The sequence below is a fragment of the Pteronotus mesoamericanus genome, unplaced genomic scaffold (genome assembly GCF_021234165.1).
Source record: "Pteronotus mesoamericanus isolate MK-2021 breed Mesoamerican mustached bat unplaced genomic scaffold, CSHL_Meso_final contig_317, whole genome shotgun sequence".
Lineage (NCBI taxonomy): Eukaryota > Metazoa > Chordata > Mammalia > Chiroptera > Mormoopidae > Pteronotus > Pteronotus mesoamericanus.
The window spans coordinates 2,037,448-2,059,436 of NW_026555133.1; the positions used below are offsets into that span (position 1 = coordinate 2,037,448).

The 21,989-nt window shown below is 41.0% G+C and overlaps 2 protein-coding genes across 2 annotated transcripts in view; one reads left to right on the forward strand and one right to left on the reverse strand.

Annotated features, from left to right (window-relative positions):
* Window positions 1-6,634, forward strand: part of RABEP1 (rabaptin, RAB GTPase binding effector protein 1) — a 109,426-nt gene extending 102,792 nt beyond the window's left edge. The window contains exons 16-18 of the mRNA XM_054575837.1: window positions 2,073-2,171; window positions 3,072-3,188; window positions 3,956-6,634. Coding sequence (XP_054431812.1) covers window positions 2,073-2,171; window positions 3,072-3,188; window positions 3,956-4,057 — 318 coding nt within the window. The 3' untranslated portion in view covers window positions 4,058-6,634. The remainder of the gene's footprint in view (window positions 1-2,072; window positions 2,172-3,071; window positions 3,189-3,955) is intronic.
* Window positions 6,635-6,915: 281 nt separating this feature from the next.
* Window positions 6,916-21,989, reverse strand: part of NUP88 (nucleoporin 88) — a 30,463-nt gene continuing 15,389 nt past the window's right edge. Inside the window, exons 8-17 of the mRNA XM_054575839.1 lie at window positions 17,672-17,770; window positions 13,537-13,627; window positions 11,147-11,248; window positions 8,970-9,128; window positions 8,559-8,684; window positions 8,386-8,451; window positions 8,176-8,256; window positions 7,780-7,906; window positions 7,529-7,647; window positions 6,916-7,070 (exon numbers count right to left, since the gene is read on the reverse strand). Coding sequence (XP_054431814.1) covers window positions 7,007-7,070; window positions 7,529-7,647; window positions 7,780-7,906; window positions 8,176-8,256; window positions 8,386-8,451; window positions 8,559-8,684; window positions 8,970-9,128; window positions 11,147-11,248; window positions 13,537-13,627; window positions 17,672-17,770 — 1,034 coding nt within the window. The 3' untranslated portion in view covers window positions 6,916-7,006. The remainder of the gene's footprint in view (window positions 7,071-7,528; window positions 7,648-7,779; window positions 7,907-8,175; window positions 8,257-8,385; window positions 8,452-8,558; window positions 8,685-8,969; window positions 9,129-11,146; window positions 11,249-13,536; window positions 13,628-17,671; window positions 17,771-21,989) is intronic.

The window sequence follows — 21,989 nt, forward strand, 5'->3', positions numbered from 1 at the left end:
AGTAGTTATGACATGTCTCTGCCTTCAAGGAGCTTCCGTCTAGTGAGGAAAATACAGGGGGAAAAGGGAGTGATGATAATAGAGACCATTATTGAGAGTCTGCTCTGAAGTCAGGCCACAGGTTGACTAGAGGAGGTACAGGGCAGACTGAGATGTGACTGCCGCCTGGAGTTTCCATTGTAGTGGGAAGACAGGCAAAGCATGGTTGTGACATGATACATACTTAAACCTACAGTAGAAAGATATACAAAATCTTTTACACATAGGAGATGATGTTTTCAAGCTGGCTTAGAGTTCTCAACATGGCCCCATTCAACTCTCTGGCCTCATTGTTCACTGAATGACCTTTGCCTCCCCCGCCCCTTCCTTCACAAACTCTTGGCGGCGCCAGGCCCCTCCTCTGCCATCTCACTCCAGCCCCATATTCCCTGAGCCTAGTTTACCATCACTCCCACACTTAATCCCTTGGGCCCAGCCGTCTATGAGTACCTCATTCAGACCTTCAGTTCCCTGAACTTTTCCTTTTCTTCCTGTTTTAGTGACTTCTTCATGGCTTTGCTTTCTTTCCTTCTAAGCTGTATCTTCTGTGGCTTGCTTCAGCTGGTCTTCATCAGCACCTGCAGGCCCCATGACTTTTGTCTTCCTGAGGCCCTCACTCGTTACCACCACCGCTGGTGTAATCCCGGTGTGCACCTGCTCTGCCTCTGCCCTAAGCTGCTGATGCCCCTGGAATGAATCACCCTGCACATTCTTGGCAGCTGGGCCTCAGATGTTGGCTAGCCTTTCACTGGGCCTTCGTTGTCTTCCTTCCCTCCCTCACAGTGGCTGTGTCAGACAGTCACACTCACCCCCCTCCCCGCCCCCAGCTCAGGTGATGGTCTTGTACCTGTCATCAGTGGGGCCACCTTCAGCTTCCTGGCCCTTCAGTTATTTGTTTCTCTTACTTTTCTTCCCAGCCTTCTCACTCCTATTTCTTCAGAGAAGATGCCCTGTTTTTGACCAGCCTTAATCACTGCACTTGTGCTTTGAATGCCTCACGTCTTTTGCAGATACCCTCTCAGTCTTCCCCTTTCAGTCATGGGCCTTGAACTTCTGCCTCATTATTAGTCTTTTCCATTACATGTGTGTTTCTTGTTAAGAGGAGAAAAGTTTCCCTTTGGATTACACTTCCTAAGTTACCAGTCTTCTTCCTTTTATAGCCAAGGTTCTTGAAAGAGTAATCTCTGCTGCCTGACCTCCCAGTCACTCCACAGCCCGTGCAGCCTGGCCTCTGCCTCCACTGTGCTGTTGGGGTTGCGCTAGCAGAACTTACCAGCACTCTAATCGTGTCCCATCCTTTCTGGTCCTACTGCTCTTTGGGTTCTGACTTCAGTTCTCACCTGGCTCACTAAAACAGCCTACTTATTTTGCTGCCTCCAAAGTTTATCTTCATAGTAAACCAAGGTGGTCTTAAAAAATTGTAAACAATGCCCCAGTCTGGTTTAAAACCCTCCAGTGGTTCCCTTTACTTCCAGGATCAAGTCCTTATTCCTTAGTCTCACCAGTTACAGCCTCTAAGGCCCCAGCACTCTGGGCTGTAGCTCAGCAAAAACTCACCACAGTTATTGGACACATTTTTTAAATTCATGTCATCTGTTCCCTCTCTTTGGAGTACCTCTCTCTACCTTCTCCTCCTTACCACCCCTTTATTTTCCCCTGTGAAATCTTTCATCTTAATAGGGGTCATATCATAAGGGTCAAATGTCATCTCTTCAAGGAAGCCTTCCCAACTTTTCTGGCAGAATTAAATGTTTCTTCCTCCATGTTCACGTGTCAATTATTTATTTACATGTCAGTCTTTCCTGATTTCTCCATCCCTAGGCCTTAGAGTATAGTAGGCACCTAATAAATGGGTAGTGAAAGAAATAGGTCTTAAAGAATAAATAGAAGATTCACAGAGACCAAAGGGTGAGAAGAGCAACGCAGCAAAGCCTGAGAACTTAGGCATCGTTCTCCAGGACTCAGGTTCCTCGGGGTGGCATGCTGTGACCTGCAGTGTCTCTGTGAGTTTCAGTTTTCTCCTTCTTTCACAGTTGGAGTCCACATTGAGAGAGAAGTCTCAACAGCTTGAGAGCCTTCAGGAAGTGAAAATCACTTTGGAAGAACAGTTGAAAAAAGAAACTACTGCTAAGGTGATATTTTTGTTGGTAATTTAATTAAAAAGCAGTGCTAAGAATGTAGGATCGCATCTTGCCTATTCAAAAAGTATATTGCTTTGAATATTGCAACCTTTTGAAAGTTGTCAGAACTTTGTTTGTAGAAAGGAAATGAAACGAACTGACCTCATTCAAGTTGGGTGAGGCCTGCACACTGCCAGGCCTGGGCCTGTGTCACAGGCCTCACGGCTTTCTAGGCGCTGGGCTGAAAGGGCCCTGTTGCAGATGTGGCCTTGCGCATAGCTAGATGCACTGCTTCAGAAGTGTAATTCCATTTGACTTGGTCAAAGACTTCATGGAACCATACGGACTGTCTAAATTTTGATTATTACAGTTCGAATAAAAGTGATGAAGCTAATTGTGGAGAAGGTTTCCTAGAAACAGTGTCTGTGTGGTCGGACCTTTAAGTGTAAATACTGTGCACGTGGTATTTGATAGTCCTTCGTTTACAGAGATGCTGCCATGTGGTCCTGCTGACATGGCGAAAGCTGGGGCTGCCTGGTGCATATTCACTGAGAATTTTCATATGCCTGACTGTCATGGTTGTCAGAGGAAGTCCCTGAAGTTTCTGTCCCGGTTGCTGTAGTAGCTAGTGATCTTAGCGGCTGCTTTTGATGATTAACCACTGTCACCAGGCTGCTGGGGGTGAGGGGTGACTCTGTGTGTGCGTGCAGTACCTGTGCAGCACTTCAATGCATTTTTTCTTCTGGCTTTCATACTCATTTCATTTTAGGGACCTAGAGCAAGGAGCTTAGGCAACTTAATACTCAACCATTGTTTTTTAGTAGTAGAAGACTACATGTTCCTAGATTTCCTAGGCGATTCTGACCCATGGCTCTTTGACATTAATCCTCATTCAAAACTTGTATTTTTTAGGTTACTATTGAACAACTAATGTTTGAAGAAAAGAACAAAGCTCAGAGGTTGCAGACAGAACTAGATGTCAGTGAACAAGTCCAGAGAGATTTTGTAAAGCTTTCTCAGACTCTTCAGGTGAGGCATTTGGGGAACTCTTAGAGCAAAAAGCCAGGGGTCTTGGTACCCAGGAGAACTTGCCAATCCTTGACTTGGCCACTATATTTGGCCACTTGATTTGACAATAGCTAGACGACTATACTATGGCTGCCTCTATCCCAGCCCAAACAACTGCCTGGTCATTCAAGCCAAAAACGAGGTGTGTTCTTCAGACTTGTGCCCCTTTTCCTCTCTACCTAGTTGGTCCTAAAGAGTCAAGTATAAAGTTCTTAGCCTGCCATGTAAGACCCTTCCCAACCAGGCCTATCCTTACATTTTTTTTCATCTCTCCGTCTACATTTTATATTCTAGTGTATTTTAACTACTTGTGGTTTCTTGCCCACAGCATGGTCGTCCCTCTGGTAAGCATTGTTGTCTCATCACCTCAACTCCTTTCCAGGCCCAGCTTAGCTTTTTCCTCTCCATAGAACCCTCTGTAGGTCCTCACACTGGGCTACAGTGGTCCCCGCGTACGCTGGTGCTCCACGAATGCCTGCAGTGACATTTAGTAAATTGTGCTGAAGTTCTTTTAATCCCCCACTCCGTCCTCCCCAGCCCCTGCCCCCCAGAACCGTGAGTTCTCAGGGGTCAGGGGTTGGGTCTCCTTCACTTCATAGTCCTAGCACCTTGTACTCTATCTGCTACAGAGCAATTTAGGATTTGCTCCATCTCATCTAAAACAAAGTAAACTTCAGAAAATTTAGGCAGGATCCATCTGCACTTAGCTCACTGTATTGTTTCTCCAGGTGCAGTTAGAGCGGATCCGGCAAGCAGACTCCTTGGAGAGAGTCCGGGCAATTCTGAATGACACCAAACTGACAGACATTAACCAGCTCCCTGAGACATGACACTGTCATAGCAGGACTCTAGCCTGCATATTGGGTTTTTAACTCATCTTTAGAGCAACATTAATTATTTAACTCTTAACTAAAGAAGTCACAAAAAAGGAAGACTGGAGAAATGTTTATTTCTAGTGGGAGAAGACTGCAGCACAGGAACAGCAAACAGCCAGGCTAATTTGCAGCAAAAAGACCTTTCAAATGGGAACACTAACAAGACTCCAGACTTGATTCCAGCAGGTGTGGATCAGATTTGGTGATGGAAAAAGTGCTGTTTCCTTGCCTGTTTATCCAACATTTCCCTGCCCTTAAGCAACATCCCAATAGTGTTTGGAATTACATTTCCTGTTTATACATGTTGGAAGAAATCATTTTTTTCTGTTCTCTAGAGTACATCAGTGACAGTATTCAGCTAGCAAGACACGTATAGTATGCTGTATGAATATTTTATATTAAAATATGAAGTTTGAGAGCAGGCCATTGGCTAGTGACTGTATTTCCTAGCTCAGTGTTTTTTTTTTTAAACTGTTTTAATTGTGTTGAAGGACCTTAAATGCTACTGAAACTTGCCTGAGAACTATTAAGACGTGGCAAACAAAACCAATTCAAGAACTGATTTAATTACGAGAGTCTGAAAACTTGGCTGTGGCTATATGTATTGGAAATTGAAGTTAAAGGAAAAGCACAAGAAACTGTATGGAAGCACTTTTTCTGCCACATGGATGAATTTTGTGGGCCTCCAGGTACCAGGGTCAAGCTAAATTGGTACCAGCTACTCTTTTGAAAACTTTGTTATTGGATTAGTGGGGGAAAAAAAACCAAAACAAGCTATGTCTGACATCTAGTATAAATTTATAAATCAGCTGCTTATTTTCAATTCAGATCAGTGGGCCTGAGTACTGTTTGTTTCTAAAGTGTCAAATACAAAAATGATAATAGCTGTGTTTGACAGATACTTATTTTGTATTTTTCTTTAATTTAGACCTGGAGTGTGATAATGCTTATGAAGTTGGGGGAAACCCGGTTGGTACATTCATCAGTTTGGAAATGTGCTTTGTCATTTGTGTGAGGTTAGATTCCTTTCCTGTGTGGAGAAAGCACCAGTGAACAGGCCGCTTTGGCTGTAGCCTACGAAGTGCTGCAGGAAGCATGAAGCGTTCCAGTTGGCTGTTTACCTGCTGCCGTGAGCCAGGGGGAACCTACGCCGTTTAATTCATGATACAGATGGTTCAAAAATGAAGCTGTTTTCAAATAATTTTTGTAATTGGTGTTATGTAACAGCAGGGTACTTCAAGGAACCTTACGGTAATTAAGTGGATTAAGTAGACTGGCTCATGGAAGACCGTAGACTACAATTCAGAGTGAATGGTCTTTGTTATAAATGAAGTGATTATGGACTAGCCCTAAAGATCGTTGCTCCCGTCTTCCACGGGACAAGATAAGGACTACATACCTCATTCCTTGGGTGGTGGTTGTAGTCTTGCATTCATGATTATGAACTTAAAAGTAAATACTAATTATGGAAATAGTGCTATAGGCCTGGCATGCATGAAACATTATTTTAATTGGTTTAAAGTCCTTTTGTATAAATTGCTGTGTGGTTTAGATAAAGGAAACATATATCCTTGTGGAGGTACAGGGAATTTTATTAATTCCAAAATATAATCAGTTTAAATTATGTAAGTGTGAGACTAGTCCCTTGGATAAGCCCTGAGCTAATTTGTTTCAGAATATTAAAAGTTCACACTATAACCAGGAAGGGTAAGTCACAATCTTTCTGAACTGAACTGTACCTCCTAGGGGACTGTTCTGCTGAGATACCTTGTGGATGTTTGCTTTTGTGAGGTGGTGCTGGGCCAATAAAATCACGAACAGGGGAGCAATTGGTGGTCTCTACTGTGGCAGAGGCAACCTGTTGGAAGCCATTTTGTTGAGAAAAATATCCTGGAAAAACCCAAACTATGGCTCTAGGTTTTGTTAATCTGTTTCTGGTATGAAACTCTGCCACTACCCTGGTAGGAAATACTTTAAACTGGGTTTTCTGTATAAATGGGAAACTGATGTGGAAGGTGGGATTTAGCCTGTCTGGACCAAGGAAAAGATCCCTTGGGTTTCATGAGTGTTCCTGTGCTTGTACTCAGTCTGCACATGTTTTTCTCACGCATGTCTAACTTGATTTACTTCCTACCTAAAACCTACCTTACCATGTGGCTTTTAATTGGCTGTCACTTGGCCATTTCTAGGCAGATACAGTATTACTTTTCAGAACCCATATGGGCAGGTATAAAGGGTTGTCTAAAATAAAGCTGAGACTAAAACCATATACTGCTTTCTCCCTTTGAGGTCCTACACTTGTACCTCATACTCAGTAACACGTATCCCTGGGGCGCAGTGCACAGCCAGACCTGGCCCTGAAAGGTAATACTGCCTGTCAGAGTGAGCCAGCAGTGGCCATGCAGTGTGGATGCTGGGCTCGGCTCTTAAGCAGATTTCAGCTGTAACTGTTTAACTGTACTGAAGGTGTGTCTTTAAGAAGAAAGTGTTCAAATTAAAAAAGCTGCTGCCTAGTATACTGTGTGGCCTTTTCCTTTGAATCTAAGGTCATATCCCTGTTTAGAGTCATGTTTCTGGTGCTGGTACTTTAACCTGCAGCTCTTAATTGTGATTTTGTTCCACTGTGGAGAAAACTCAGGGTTCATGTAGTCTCAGGTTTTTGTTTTTTTAAAATCCTAGGCCCTTGTTGAAAATAATCCTTGACTTGAGCTTATATACGAAGCACATTCCAATTTTTAAATAAAAGTATTTATTCAATAATTATAAAACAAGTATAAAAAATGAAGAACCACACCAAAGCTCATCCAAGTGCCTCTTTATAAATTAGATAATGCTGCCTGTTTTACAGTTCGAGCTCAAGCCTTCACCTGTGTCAACTTCAGGTATGATCTGTTCCTGGTGGTGTCAGAAGTTTACATGATTTCGGATATCATTAATTTGCTTCACCATTTCTCTTATGTGTTCACCCCTGTAAAATCATAAAGTCACTCACTTTTGGGAATACAACGACAAAGTAAGCCATTAATACTGATTCTTAAGGATTTAAGCTAGTTATTAGTAATGTTGAAACATGAAGTGCTTTGCTAAAATTAACAACTTAAGGTTGCAGATGGATAGGAACAGTACTTACTACGCATTCAAGGCTAATGGTGGCAAACAGTACTGCAACTGCTGGAGATACTTTTTTTTTTTTAAACATATTCCCTGGGGACTACCTTGGTCAACAAAATCTTAAAATAAAACCTTCATTTTTGATCTACCACAGTCATCTCTTAAGTCCTCATCTATCACAGGCTCCTATTGTATTAATCACTTGACATGCAAATGCTAAGTAATCTTATCTGGACAGAGAAAGGCTGATTTTGGCATATTTATTGCACAGGAGAAGCTACTTCATAAGTACAGCTGATGGACAGCACTACTTACTCCTCCTTCAGGACGGACTGAATGCACTTGCGCTGGTACGCACTGAGAGTGATGGTGGGTTTTTGAGGACTCAGTACCTTTTCCATCTTCCGCTGCTGATAGTCTTTTTTCATAGTAACCTAAATTATCAAACAGAACATAGATGTTTTAGCTATGGTTTATGACACATCTTCACAGTACTATTTTACATTTTATAAAATTTTTTGCAGAACAAACAAGTACAAAATTTAGCCACCTGCATCCATTCCCACCTGTTTGATGGCATTGCCCAAATGTCGAAGTTGATCAGGTATCAGCTGTAATTCCTTTTTCATATCTCTCTCACTGTCAGAGAGAACTGGCAGCTGAGAATGGAAACTGTGAAGTACTTTCTTCATCCTTTAGAAAAGGCAAGAAAATATCTCAGCTGAAGATCTCTGCTACTCAGGGGAACAGTCAGGGCTAATGCTCTAATTCATGGTGTGTGAAGGAGGCCCCGCAGGGTGGTTTGGGGAAGAACCGCTGCACTGTCTTCCTCGATGGACGCCTCAGAAGAGAGGCAGGGGGATGCTCCCTGGGTCCGTTTTCCTTAACACTGTTAACATCTTGGTACTTAACAGCATTAGTAGTATCTGAGCAGGGACCTGAGTGTTCTACAACCCACTAACCTGTTCATGATATCTTCTTGTTTTTCCTTGGCTTCCTCGTATTTGTCAGCTAAGCGCTCAGCCATTTCCCGTAGACTTTTCCTAATGCCATAAAAAACAAGACTCTTAGGGTCCACCTTGATGGTGAAGCCAGCTAATGTCCAGCCTTTTAGGGTAAGATACAGTTCCAGTCTCAGTGAAATTTTTTTTCCATCTAGTTTTGGCACTTACCTTTCCTCTCGACAATAATTGAGATCTTCTAGTTGTTTCTTTTTTTGGTCACATAGTAATTTGACCCTTTGAAAGCAAAAATAATGAAATTTAATTGGAAGCCAGGTCTAGGCCATTATACATGGTCAGCTGCCAGCTAGGAGCTGATGGTATGTGAGCAAAGGCCATCCTACCTCCGCTGGATCTCCTCCTTTGCCAGGTCCTGCTTAAGAATGTACTGTTCTCTGAACACCTGGGTGGCTCTGCTGATGAGCTGCAGACATTCTTCAGGAGGAGGGGCTGTATCTTTTTCAGATGATCTTTTAAAAAAAGTTTCTACAATTACTTTCTTTAGCTTAGTAAAACAACTCAAAATAAACTCAAGTCATAGCTGCTTTTTTCCCTTTTTATACTTTCTGTTTATCATTCTCAAGTGCCTCTATTCTGTCTATTCACTAGTGAATTAAATATGCCTTATGTTTCTTCTAACTCCAACATAGTAAACAGGATATAAAATTAAATAGCTGAGAACAGAAAGGATGAACAATGACTGGGAAAACAGAGAAGGGAACCAGTTCTTAGAACCCGTAACCCAAACCCCATACTTCAAAAATGCTGGATTTGCAACACTACGTTGCAAAATGCTTCTTATATGCTTTTCAAAGGAATCTGGGGTTTCAGCAAGAATTCGGAGGGGAGACTCTGCTACTTCAACATCTTCTTGGGTACAAAGCAGGGGCGGAGATGGTGGATGGACTGTGCTTCTGCAAAAAAAAAAAAAAAAATCATCTACTATGGAGTCATTTACTGTATTACAGCAAAGGATAGGCCACATTAGTCCACATCATAAAGTGTTACTTGTGGAAAAGTATGAGAATGCGTGTTTTCCTCCTTGAAGACAGTTCCTTGGGAAACTCCCCTTTATTCTACCAATGCGACCATTTGTCAAAACATTTCGGACTCTCCAAATTCTTTTTGTAAAGATCAAGGCAGCACAAGGATATAAATTCATCATGGACTCTTCTTGCAAGGGCTTGAAAGCCAGTTATTAACTGGAGTCACAAACATAAAGGAATCACTCATTTCCTAGATTATTGTCTGGGTTTGATAAAAACCAATATTCATCGAGATAACCACTGTAAATACTGTATTTACTTCTCTATAACTTGGTTTCTAAAAATTACATTCACTCAACTATTACAAATACAATGGCAATTGCAGAAAGCTGAAAAAATTGCAAACTTTAATAGCATGCTAAATGACTGACCTTGAATGCAACTATGATCTGGGAGTTTGTTAATAATATTACATTACAGACAACTTGTATTTCAGGGAGCTAGCAGAAAACAGAATTTAAATGTATCTCGATGACTAGTATTTCAGGGTTTTCTTCTCCTTTGGGAACCACATTTTTTTTCTGGAGTAACCTCATGTGAGAAGATCCTATTCACTAAAGGTAGGATGGGTTTTTAAAAATATGCTTGAGCCCTGGCCGGTATGGCTCAGTGCACTGAGCACTAGTCTACAAACCAAAAGATTACTGGTTCAGTTCCCGGTCAGGGCACGTGCCTGGGTTGTGGGCCAGGTCCCCAGTAGGAGGCATGTGAGAGGCAACCAATCAACGCTTCTCTCCCTCTCCCTCCTCACCCCCTGTAAAATAATTTTTAATTATTTTTTTAGAGATTTTATTGCTTTTGTTTAGTCTTGATAGAGTTTTTTAAAAAATATTTTACTTATTTTTGGAGGGGAATGGAAGGAGGGATGGAGAGAAACATCAATGTATAGTCGCCTCTCGTGCACCCCGCAACTAGGTACCTGGCCTACAACCTGGACATATGCCCTGACTGGGACTCAAACCGGTCACCCTATGGTTCGCAGGCCAACGTGCAATCCACTGAGCCACACCAGCCAGGGCAAGTCTTGCTAGAGTTTGTTACTTTTAGTGTAAGTAATAAAAACTGATAGTGAATTATTTTCCTTTCCAGATAGTATAAATTGTCAATCTTCAAAGAGCAAAGGAGTTCTTTAAAGGATAGTAAATTAATGGCAGTATTTCGAACTGTGTCAGTATCTAGAAGCACGTGCTTTGAAATGACACCAAGAGACTAGCGGGCAGGGCGTCTAGTGTCCAACACTGGTGGCTTGTTAGGGCCTCCTAGTCCTGCATTTGTAAAACTCAGAATGACATTCCAGGGCTGTTGAAAATAAAAATCGTGCTTATAGCTTAATATGAGTTCCTTAAGAAGGAAGCTTTCCAGAGTTTACGTATCCTATGGTGTCCCTCTGAGCCAGGCAGAAATGGAGAAATTAAAAAGTGAGTATGGACTCTGGAGTCAGTCCTGTATCTGCAGCCTAGCTCGATGTGTTACTACAGCATCTACTGACCCTCTCAAGCCCTGTTCCTCTTTTACAAGAGGGCTTAATGGTGTAGTCCTTACAGGGTTGCTCGGCTTATAGGCCCCAGTGCAGGTTAGCTGCTGTTTCACTTCTAAGCCTGGCACATTGCTAAAGCACAATAATCAGTAAATACAATCCTTATGAATGGAATTCAGTACTTTAGTATTCTTTCCCACACTTTGAAGTAAAGTTCTTAACTCTCAGCTAGCCAAAGAAGATACCAGAAATCATGCCTACAAGAAATCCTATCTACCTTTCCAACCCTCAAGTCAGAAGCCAAAGCAGAATCCATTTAAGTATCTTCAAGCGGGATTCCAAGGGCATTTTCCCAGGCTAGATTTTGCAGAATTTTTAAGTTGTGTGGGAAATACAAAATGGTACGTACAATAAAGGCCTTATGAGGCATTCGTAGGTACTGGTGATGCAGATCATTGTGGGCCCCAGAATGTCAGGGACAATCCAAAATCCTTGGATTGGAGCTGGCTGCCTGCAAAAACACACAGGGACAGTTAAGTTATAAAACAGCAAATGCAATGGATCCAAAAGTAACGACATGGCTGAGGTTTGTCGTCTTCTCAGGCCTGGGCTGTCAGTGACCTCAAAGGCGTTGACTTGGAACCTGTAACGCTTACAGCTTTGATTGATTTCAAACAAGCTGTCACTTAACAGTCTAGAGGCCATTCGACTTACAAGTCACTCAGGAACCCATAGCCTCATGGTGCTCACTGTAATCTCAGCAGTTACCATGATATGCCGACATTATGCTTCACCTGTCTTTGTCCTCAACTTACACAGAAGCCCCAACCTGTCTTTGTATGCCCAGCCCCGTGCCCAACCTGGATGAGGTGCTCAGAAACTGTTCACTGAAGAGAACTTTGGTGTATCTCACATTAAAAATCCAGGGGAGCCCAACATCTATGTCACAGGACTTAATTTACAGTGCGCAGTTTGCATCTCCTCTTAATCTTGGTTCTTACTTCACTGAAGAAATGAAAACTGCAGACCTCAAGGAGGAAATGTCTTTCCTGCAACAAGCTGCTCACTCCACCCCCTGCCCCACCCTGGCACATTCCTGCCCCCAGACTGACGATGCCATTCCCTCTCGCCTCTTCCGAGGACTGTTCCATCAACTCTGTAGTTTCAAAATCTCCTTATTGTCTAACTACCCTCAGTTTATAAACACGCTTCCATCTCTTTCATCCAAAACCCTCACCATTGTAATGTCAAGCTCCCTCTAACCTGGTTTTTCTCCCCTACTCTTTAGAATCAGCAGTCTTTAAATTGTTACCTATAAGAGGGGTGGTCTGGAAGGCTGAAACTTTGTATTTTATATCTGCAGTGCAAAATCTGCACGCAGAAGAGCGCACATATGCACTGTCACCATTATCCAGGTCAGTAATTAAAACTGGGCAGTGGCCTGGGACCTCCCACATGACCCTTCCTGATCACAGCCTTCCACTTCTCAGAGGAGTAACTGCCATTCTGACTTTTAGGACACTCATGTTCTTGCTCTGCTTCAGTTTTCCTATATGTATTCATTCCTAAGCGATTCTGTTTAATTTTACCTGTTTTTTGAAATGTACATCAGTGGAACTTTGTTATCTATTTTCCCTATGCACTTTGCAGTCCGGGGCTATGTGCCCCGGCCCCAGTGGTTTCCCCTCGCGGTTCTAGACGAAGCCCCTGGACTGCCAGGTCCAGACACTCCGCTGCTCTTCACTGCTCTGATGGGCCATCTCGCGCTGCCCGCCCACACTGCCCGCTCTCGGAGACCCCTCCTGCTTGGCGCCCGTGGCCGCTCTCCTCAGGCTCTCCTCCAGCCCTGCTGGCAGTCCCTGACTCGCGTTTCCCTCCTGGCCTGGGCTCCTCTATTCCTCTCACCGACTGTAAGCAAGTGCTGCTCAAGACTCTCCTTTTGTCTCCTCTACTCACTCTAGGCTCTTTTCTGAGTAACCACCATATTCTTATTTCCAAAGCTGACAATTCCCACATCCATACCATTCTAGCTCAGACCACTCGACCCCAGGGCTACAGGTCCAACAGGTTACTGAGCACCTCCAGTTGGATGTCCTACAGGAAAAGAAAACTCCAAGTGCCCCCATTAACACACCTCCTGTCTCCTCAAACAGACTTCTCCTACGTCCCATGTTTCTCAAAGGCACCACCTCGACCCAGTTATCTGACTCCTAGAAACCTGGGAGTCATTCTAGAAATCTCCCTTTATTCCAGTCATCAAATATTTACTGACTCTACTAGGCGCTGTCAGACAGTGAGTATGCAGCCATGAGGGGGCAGTAAATAGTATGAAACAGACATAGTCTCTACTCTCATGAAACATAATCTAGCAGTGACGACCCTAAAGAAACACAAACATCCATCGTAATGTACTACCAAAAAAAAAGGGGGGGGTAATAATGGGAGAACCCTAAGTTAGACTGGGGAATCAAGGAGCCCTTTCTGAATAACTGACATTAAGACAAGACCAGGAAAAAAAAGCCACCCAAGTAAGACAGCAAACTATAGTTACAACTATGAAAATACCCTCCAGACAGACACAATATGTGGAGTGGTCTTGAAGAAGGGGAAAGCTTTGGATGAACATTTGATAAACCGATACTCAGGTGATCTGCATGACTGTAATATGTACACACATGTACCTGGACTACTGCCACAACTGTTATTTGTGTTATCTGTCAGTGAGTGTAATGTATACACATGTACCTGGAATACTGACACAACAACTGCTACCAGTGAGGACAGGAGGGAAGTTCTCACCTGCACGGTAATGGCTTTGTACAAAGGATGTGTTCTACAAAGCATTTCTGTTCGGTAGCAAGTTCCTGCAAACTATCCTTGTCTTCTTCATCTACAAAGGAAACCATTATGACATTATGTAGGTTAACTGAAACAGAAAAGTCTCCAAATCAAAATACTGACAGATAAATGCAATTAAATGCAATTAAGTTCTTGTCTCAGACCATTGATTCTTAAGCACTATGTTTTTGTGATGGAAATCTCCTTAACACAGGGGTCTAGATTTCTGCCCCAAGATGGATAGTGGGTTTTCTTTGGTTCAGTTTCTAAATGCAGAAATGTTTTACTGAGGAGAACAAGAAATCATTTATTTTCAGGGTCCCTTCCTTGCCCACATCAATTTCCTTTTTAAAAAGATTTTATTTATTTATTTTTAGAGATGGGAAGGGAGGGAGAAAGAGAGGGAGACACTGATATGCAAGAGATACATCAATCAGTTGCCTCTCACACATCTCCCACTGAGGACCTTGCCCGCCAACCAGGAACGTGCCGTGACTGGGAATTGAACTGGCAACCTTCCAGTTCACAGACCGGCGCTCAATCCACTGGGCCACACCAGCCAGGCCAATTTTATTTTTATAACAGCTTTTTCAAATATAATTCACAATATCACACAACTCATTTAAAGCACACAATTCAAGGGGGCAGTGGAGGTGGGTGGAGGTGGAAAAGGGGTAGAGAGGGGATAAATGGTGACAGGAATAAATGAAAGATGGGTTTTCAGTATATTAAAAGAACTGTGTAAGCAGTAATAAATACCCATACCCGTTAACATTCACTCCCTAGTTTCTGCCAATCCAAGACCTAGACAACAACCACTAACCTATTTCCTGCCTCTGTGGACTTGCCTAATCTAGACATTTTATATAAATGGAAGATAACACACAGTTGTGACTGGCTTTATTCACTTAGCATAATGCTTTCAAGGTTCACCCATGTCAGCGCTTCGTTCCTTTCTATTCTTGAATAATATTCTACTGTATGGATATTTTATTTATCTGATCAATTGGCAGATACTGGGCTATTCAACTGTTATGAATAATGCTGACATGAACAGTCATTCAGAAGTTTTTGTGTGGACATGTGTTCTTATTTCTCTTGGGTATATATGTAGGAGTAAAACTGCTGGGTCATATGGCAACTCTAATCATTTGAGAAATTGCCAGACTGTTTTCTCAAAGCAATTTTGCATTCTTTCACATGCAGTATACGAGGGTCCCTATTTTCCCACATCCTTGTCAACACTTGTTATTGTCTTTTTATTTTAGCCATTTTAGTGGGTGTGAAGTGGAATATTGTGATTTTGTGTATTTCATTTTCATAACTAAAGATATTAAACATGTTTTCACATGCTTTTTGGCTACCTGTATATGCTCAATGGAACAATGTGTATTCAAATCCTTTGTCTATTTTTAAACTGGGCTATTTATCTTTTTCATTATTGAGTTCTAAGAGTTCTTTATGCATGCTAGATACAAGTCCATTATAATGATTTGCAAATATTTTCTCCCATTCTGTGGGTTGTCGTTTCACTTCTGTGGTAAGTGTTTTCTTTTAAGAATTGTATAGTTTTAGCTCTTGTATTTAGGTCTTTGATTCATTTTGAACTTTGTGTATGGTGTGAGGTAGAGCTCCAATTTCTTTTTTTTTTTTGGCATATGGATGTACACTTGTCTGAGTACCATTTGGTTTTTTGTTTGTTTTTTTTTAAAGATTTTATTTTATTTATTTTTAGAGAGGGGAAGGGAGAAAGGGAGGGAGAGAAACTTCAATGTGTAGTTGCCTCTTGTGTGCCTCGCACTGGGGATCTGGCCTGTAACCCAGGCATGTGCCTTAGACTGGGAATTGAACCCATGACCCTTTGGTCTCAATCCACTGAGCCACACCAGCCAGAGCTGTGTATCATTTGTTGATAAGACTATTCTTTCCCCCACTGAACTGTTTTGGCACCTTTGTCAAAATTAATTGACTGTAAATTTAAAGTACATTTCTGGATTGAATTCTATCACACTGACCTGTATGTATATGCTTATGGCAATACCACACTGTCTTGATTAACCATACTTTTGAAAGAAGTCTTGAAACTGGGAAGTATGGTCCTCCAACTTTGTTCTTATTTTTTGAGATTGTTTGGCTATTCTAGGTCATGCAACTCCATGAATATTAGGATTAGCTTATCCATTTCTGCAAGGAAGCCAGCTAGAATTTTGAGAGATTGCACTAGATAAAAAAGCACTGCTGGCTTGAACTGAACAGGTCAGAGAACAAGGGAAGGTTGTTCCATTGCCAAAATTCCACTGATAGGAAACAGGCCAATGAAAATACTCAGTATAAACTAATGCTACCTTTCCTGTAAAATGAAGAGGGCTGAGTTCTAAGCCCAGAAGATTATTTCTGGGCATGGAAACCTAATAGAATTTGGATTTTGAAATAGCTTAGGACCTGTGATTCTTTCTCTTTCTTTCTATTTTGAACTGGAATGTCTATAACTGATACCTGTGCTTGCGCCACCATTGTATTCTGGGAACAGACAGCTTGTTTCCTAATTTCAAAGGTCCACAGACAGAGAGGAGTTTTGACCCAGGGTTGATTATATTCAGTTTTATCCAATTTAATTTAAATGACTTTCAGATGATGAGACTTGGAAACTTAAGCTCATGAGATTTAGACGAGACTTTGAACTTTGTGTTGCTATAATGATGTCAGTCAATGTATTTTGCATGTGGGTCAGATGTGAATCTTTGGAGATACTAGGGTGGAATGCAGTATGCAGGATAATGGACTCCCCAAAAATGTCTGTGTTCTAATAATTCCCAGTACCTGGGACTATGTTAGGTTACATGGAAAAGGGGAATAAAGGTTGCAGGTGGAATTAAACTTGCTTATCAAATGTCTTTCAGATAGAGATTATCCTGGGTTATCTGGCGAGGCTCCATGTTCTCACAAATTTCCTTAAAAGTTAAAAGAGGTGAGCAGAAGGTCAGAGTGACACACAGAGAGAAGGACTCCAACTCACCCCACCCTTGCTGGATTTGAAGATGGAGGGATGGGGCTACAAGCAAAGGAGGGCAGTAGAGGCTGGAAAAGGCCAGGAAAAGGATTCTCCCCTAGAGCCTCCGGAAAGGAACACTCCTGCCCAGTGAGACCATTCCAGGACGTCTAACCTACAGAGAACTCTAACATACTAATTTGTATTATTTTAAGCCAAGTTTGTGGTGATTTGTAACAGCAACAGAAAGCTAATAGAGGAAGCACTTGATCTTTCAGCATTAAGTATGGTGTTAGCTGTGGTTTTTCATAGCTGCCCTTTGTCAGTCTGAGGAAGTTCCTCTCCACTATTAGTTTGGTGAGTGTTTTTAACATGAGAAAGGCTATTAAATTTTTTAAAATTCTTTTTGTGTCTGATAAGGTGATCACATGCTTTTTGTCTTTTATTCTATTGATATAGTGTAATACATTGATTGATTTCTGGATGTTAAATTACCATTGCTGGATTTGGTTTGCTAGTATTTTAAGACTTTTTTACAACTACATTCATAAGAAATATTTTCGTCTCTTGGACATCTTTAGTTTTGGTATCAGGGTAATACTGATCTTACACAGTGAGTTTGGAAGTGATTCCTTTTCTTCTATTTTATGGAAGTCTTGTGAATAATTGGTATTCATCCTTTAAATGTGAAGCCATCTTGTACTGAGCTTTTCTTTTTGGGTAGTTTTTGTTTACTAATTCAGTTTTTTTAGTTGTTATAGATATATTAAAATTTTTTACTTCTTGTTGAGTCAGTCTTGGTAGAAATTTGTCCATTTCATCTAGGTTATCTAATTGGCATGCACTTGTTCATGATATTTCCTTATAATCTTTTATACTTCTGTAAGGTCAGTAGTAATATCCCCTTTTTCATTCCTAACTGTAGTAATTTGAGTCATCTCCCTTTTATTTTTGGTCAGTCTAGCTAATGATTTGTCAATTTTGTTCATCTTTTAAAAGAACCAACTTTTGGTTTCACTGATTTTTCTATTCCAAAATTATTATTCTTTCCCAAACTACTTCTTGATAGATTCTGTGAAACATCCTGAAAAAGCACAGGAAACTCACCTGATCCAAGAAATTTATGAAGTTTATGAATCCAAGTTAGCCCAACACTATGTACACCAGCTTCATGAGTACAGTGGTATCTTGAGGGACATTTGGGATCTGCAAATGGAATCATTAATGATATAAAGGTAGCCATTAGAAACTGAAAATTCACCCCAGCTGCCCCAAAACACATTTTTAATGAAAGTGATGGAAGATCTACAGGGCATTCATATTGTGGCACTATATGAGGCATTTTTTAAAATTTTAAAATCTGAATTCAACTTTGTTATATTTTAAGTATTTTTAAAAGTATTATGAATAAAAACAATCCAAATATGTTATTTTCTAAATATTAACAGAATAGTGTTCACCAAAACATAAGCACTTGCTGTCAGGTAACTCATTTATGCCTACTTCCTACCTCTGTGCATTTATTTACAGTTCTTCACAATACAATGGTTATTAAGAAAGGTTACATACAGCTCTGTAGAAGACTGATGCTCACACACATCTATCTACTTACACGAAAATGTGGAAACAAGTGCGCTCCTACAGCACAGGTGCACTGAAAAGACTTCAGTACAACTGGTTAGTGAACAGTTTTGTCAGAGTATATCAGGTATGAAATGTGAAGTTCTACTTGTCTCGATAATGTTGACTTATAGATAGTTTCTAAGTTTAAGTTCTGGATACAATTTTTGTTTGACAATCATTTATATTTATACTAAGAAATATGAGCAGTTGTTAACGTAATTTTAATGAAATATTCTATACTTCTTTTGAACCCTAGTATCAGTAAGACTATCTTGAGGTTAAAAGATGAGCTTTTGAATACTTATTATGATTTATAAATATTTATTTCTGTGACTCAAGATTTTGAAAATAATGTTAGACAAAACAAGATACAGAAATAAGTGTACACTAAAGCTGATTTAAAATGGAACTTGACCTGGATGGTGTGGCTCAGTGGATTGAGCACCAGCCTGAAAAATGAAAGGTCGTGGATTTGAATCTCAGTAAGGGAACATGTCTGAGTTGCAGGCCAGGTCCCCAGTGCAGGGCGTGCAGGAAGCAACTGATCGATGTGTAAACATTGATGGTTCTCTCCCTCTCTTCCTCCCTCCATTCCCCTTTCTCTACAAAAATAAATAAAATTAATAAAATAAAATGGTAACTGTCACTCAGAAGCGCCTAAATTTAAATTTTCTTTTACCTACAAGCCTTTCTTTCTTTTTTCCCCTCACCTGAGGACATTTTTTCATTGCTTTTAGAGAGAGAGGAATGGAAGGTGGAGGGGAGAGAAACACTGATGTGAAAGAGAAACATCAAGTAGTTGCCTCCTGTATGTGCCCAACCAGGGATCAAACCTGGAATCCAGTTTGTTACGTGCCCTGACTAGGGATTGAACCTGCAACCTTTTGGTTTATGGAACGATGCTTCAATCAACCGTGCCACCAGGCCAGGGCACAGCCTCACTTTCTTACCGTTGACTTTGTAGTACCTAAATGTGGTACAGTGGATGTTACATTATTATAATCGGTTTTATATGTTGGGGTTCTGCATAATACCTCTGAAAAAAGCACTGTGCTGTAAGATGTTGAAAAATTCTAGGTCTATGGCAATCATCTCTCTGAATAATAAAATACTGAAAAGCTTCTTTTCATTTGCCCATACTTGAGACCTAATGCTCAAATCACCTTATCAGGTCTACTATTATTTAAAATGGCATTTCAAAATGTGTCTGTGGTACTGAAGTCAGAAAAGTCTTAATTTTGAGATGTGAGAGTGATCTGTCATGAAAAAGAGGCAACATTAGTAATTGAAGTAGGAAATTTGCTAGATACCCCTCCACGTGTTATAGGTAGTTATTTCACTTTTGTCATTAAGAATATGGGTATGTTTCAGCGATCATAATATGCCTTTTGTACAACTATAAATGAGTCAAGAATTTATTAGTTTCACATGAAAATGTTAACTCTCATTAGAAGAACCACGATAAAAATGCCTACATTTAAGATTTCCCAAAGACACATATGTATCTTATTAAAAATATATTTTTTAATTTACACAACTCAGACTTCTAGTCAAGATAGAGGCATAGGAGACACACTTCGCCTCCTCATGAAACCACGACGAGAATCACAACTAACCTCAGAATAAAAAACACTGAAAACTGCCAGGAAATCGAACTGTATGGAGGTCCGACAACCAAGGATTTAAAGAAGCCATATTCATCCGGACGGGTAGGAGGGGCAGAGACAGGGAGCTGGGGGGGAGGGAACACAGTGTGATGTGGAGTGGTGGCAGTGGAGCTGGAGGTCCCACATCTATGTGTGGTGGATAAATTCGGGATAGCTTAGGAGCGAGCTATCCCAGCCCCATGCCAGACCGCACAGCCCAGGGCTCCAGCACCAGGAGATAAAGCCTCCTAACTTCTGGCCGTAAAAACCAGTGCAGGCTTGGGGCTGCGGAAAAAACTGCCAGTTACTCAAGAGACCCCGTTTAAAGGGTCCGCCTGGACTAGAACATACACAAATCCACCCACTCTGGGAATCATCACCAGGGCAACAGCCAGAAGGGTGCCAGTTACACATCCAAGTGGGTGAACTGACTGGAGACAGGGTGAGTGCCAGGCAAGCCTCCAGAAGCCAGGCAGCAGCACTGTCCCCTCTCCAACCTCTCTCCCCAACACAGTGCCACAAAGCAGTGAAGCGGGTTGCCCCACTCTAGAAAACACCTAAAGGCTCCACCCCATACAACTTAGCAGGTGCCATAAGACAAGGAGTCAAAGGAGCTCTACCTAATACACAGAAACAAAGAGAGAAGCTGCCACATTGAGAAGACAAAGAAATATGGCCCCAATGAAAGAACAGAACAAAACCCCAGAAAAAGGACTAAATGAAATGAAGACAACCAACCTGGTATATAAATCAGATACAGAGTTCAAAACACTAGAGATCGGGATGCTCAGAGAACTCATTGAGTATGGCAAAAACATAAGGGAAGCAATGAAGGCCACACTAAGTGAACTAAAGAAAAATCCACAGGGAACCAACGGTGAAGGGAAGGGAGCTGAAATTCAAATCAACGATTTAGAACGTAAGGAAGAAATAAACATTCAACCAAAACGGAATGAAGAAACAAGGATTCAAAAAAGTGAGGAGAGTATAAGACAACTCTGGGACATTTCCAAAAGTGCCAACAACTGAATCATAGAGATGCCAGAAAGAGAAGAGGAAGAGCAAGAAATACATTGAAAACTTATTTGAAAAAATAATGAAAGAAAACTTCTCCAATGTGGTGAAGGAACTAAACATGAAAGTCCAGGAAGCTCAGAGAATCCCAAAGATGTTGGATTCAAGAAGAAACACACCAAGACACATCATAATTAAATTACCCAAGGTTAAAGATAAGGAGAGAATCTTAAATGCAGCAAGAGAGAAGGAGAGAGTTACCTACAAAGGAGTTTCCATAAAACTATCAGCTGATTTCTCAGAAGAAACTTTACAGGCAAGAAGGAGCTGGAAAGAAGTATTCCTCATCCATCAAGCAGTTTCAAGACAATATTTAGACTCTATCTCTCCAAATACTGTTTAATTAGACATGCCCAGTGAGCTCTCTCTGCTGCTCCATTATAGGACTGCCTATACCCTTAAATGTTTTGGCGACACTTTAATATAGAGTCAAAGTCATTATTACCAAACCTATGCAAACTGGTTAGTGGGACCATAAGCAGATTAAGTCAGACAGCTATGAGACTGAACTCTTCTCTCTGCAATGCTCAGAAAAATACTATGAAAGGTACAGCCAGTTATTCCAGCTGAGTAAGCTTTTGTTCCTCATTCTTCACAGAGAAGACAAGATCCTAGAGGAGACTCTAAGAAATTGTGTAGGGGCGAATAAAATTACAAAATTTTTGTTAGTAGGGACCTTAAAAATCATCTGATATTATCCCTGTTGTTTTCAGGTGAGAAAAATGAGGACCAGAGAGGCTGAGTAAATGCCAAATATTACAGAGCCTATTAATGTTAGAGCTATAACTAATACCTGAAGGACACTCCAGACTCCTAGTCACAAACTCCTTCCACTCAGCCACTCTTCTCAACAACACATTCTTTAACTGCTGCATCTGTTTATCCAAGAGCCCAGGTGAACAGAGATAAGTTGCCAGAACAATCTGGAGCCAAGTCAGATAAGATAAAATAAAAGAAAAAAAAGATAAAAAGGATAACATTTAAACTGGGTCTGATTATAACAAGATGTGTTCTAAAAAAATGAAGAAAGCTACTTTATTTTTTTAAGAAAGCTATTTTAAAGAGATATCTTATTATCAATA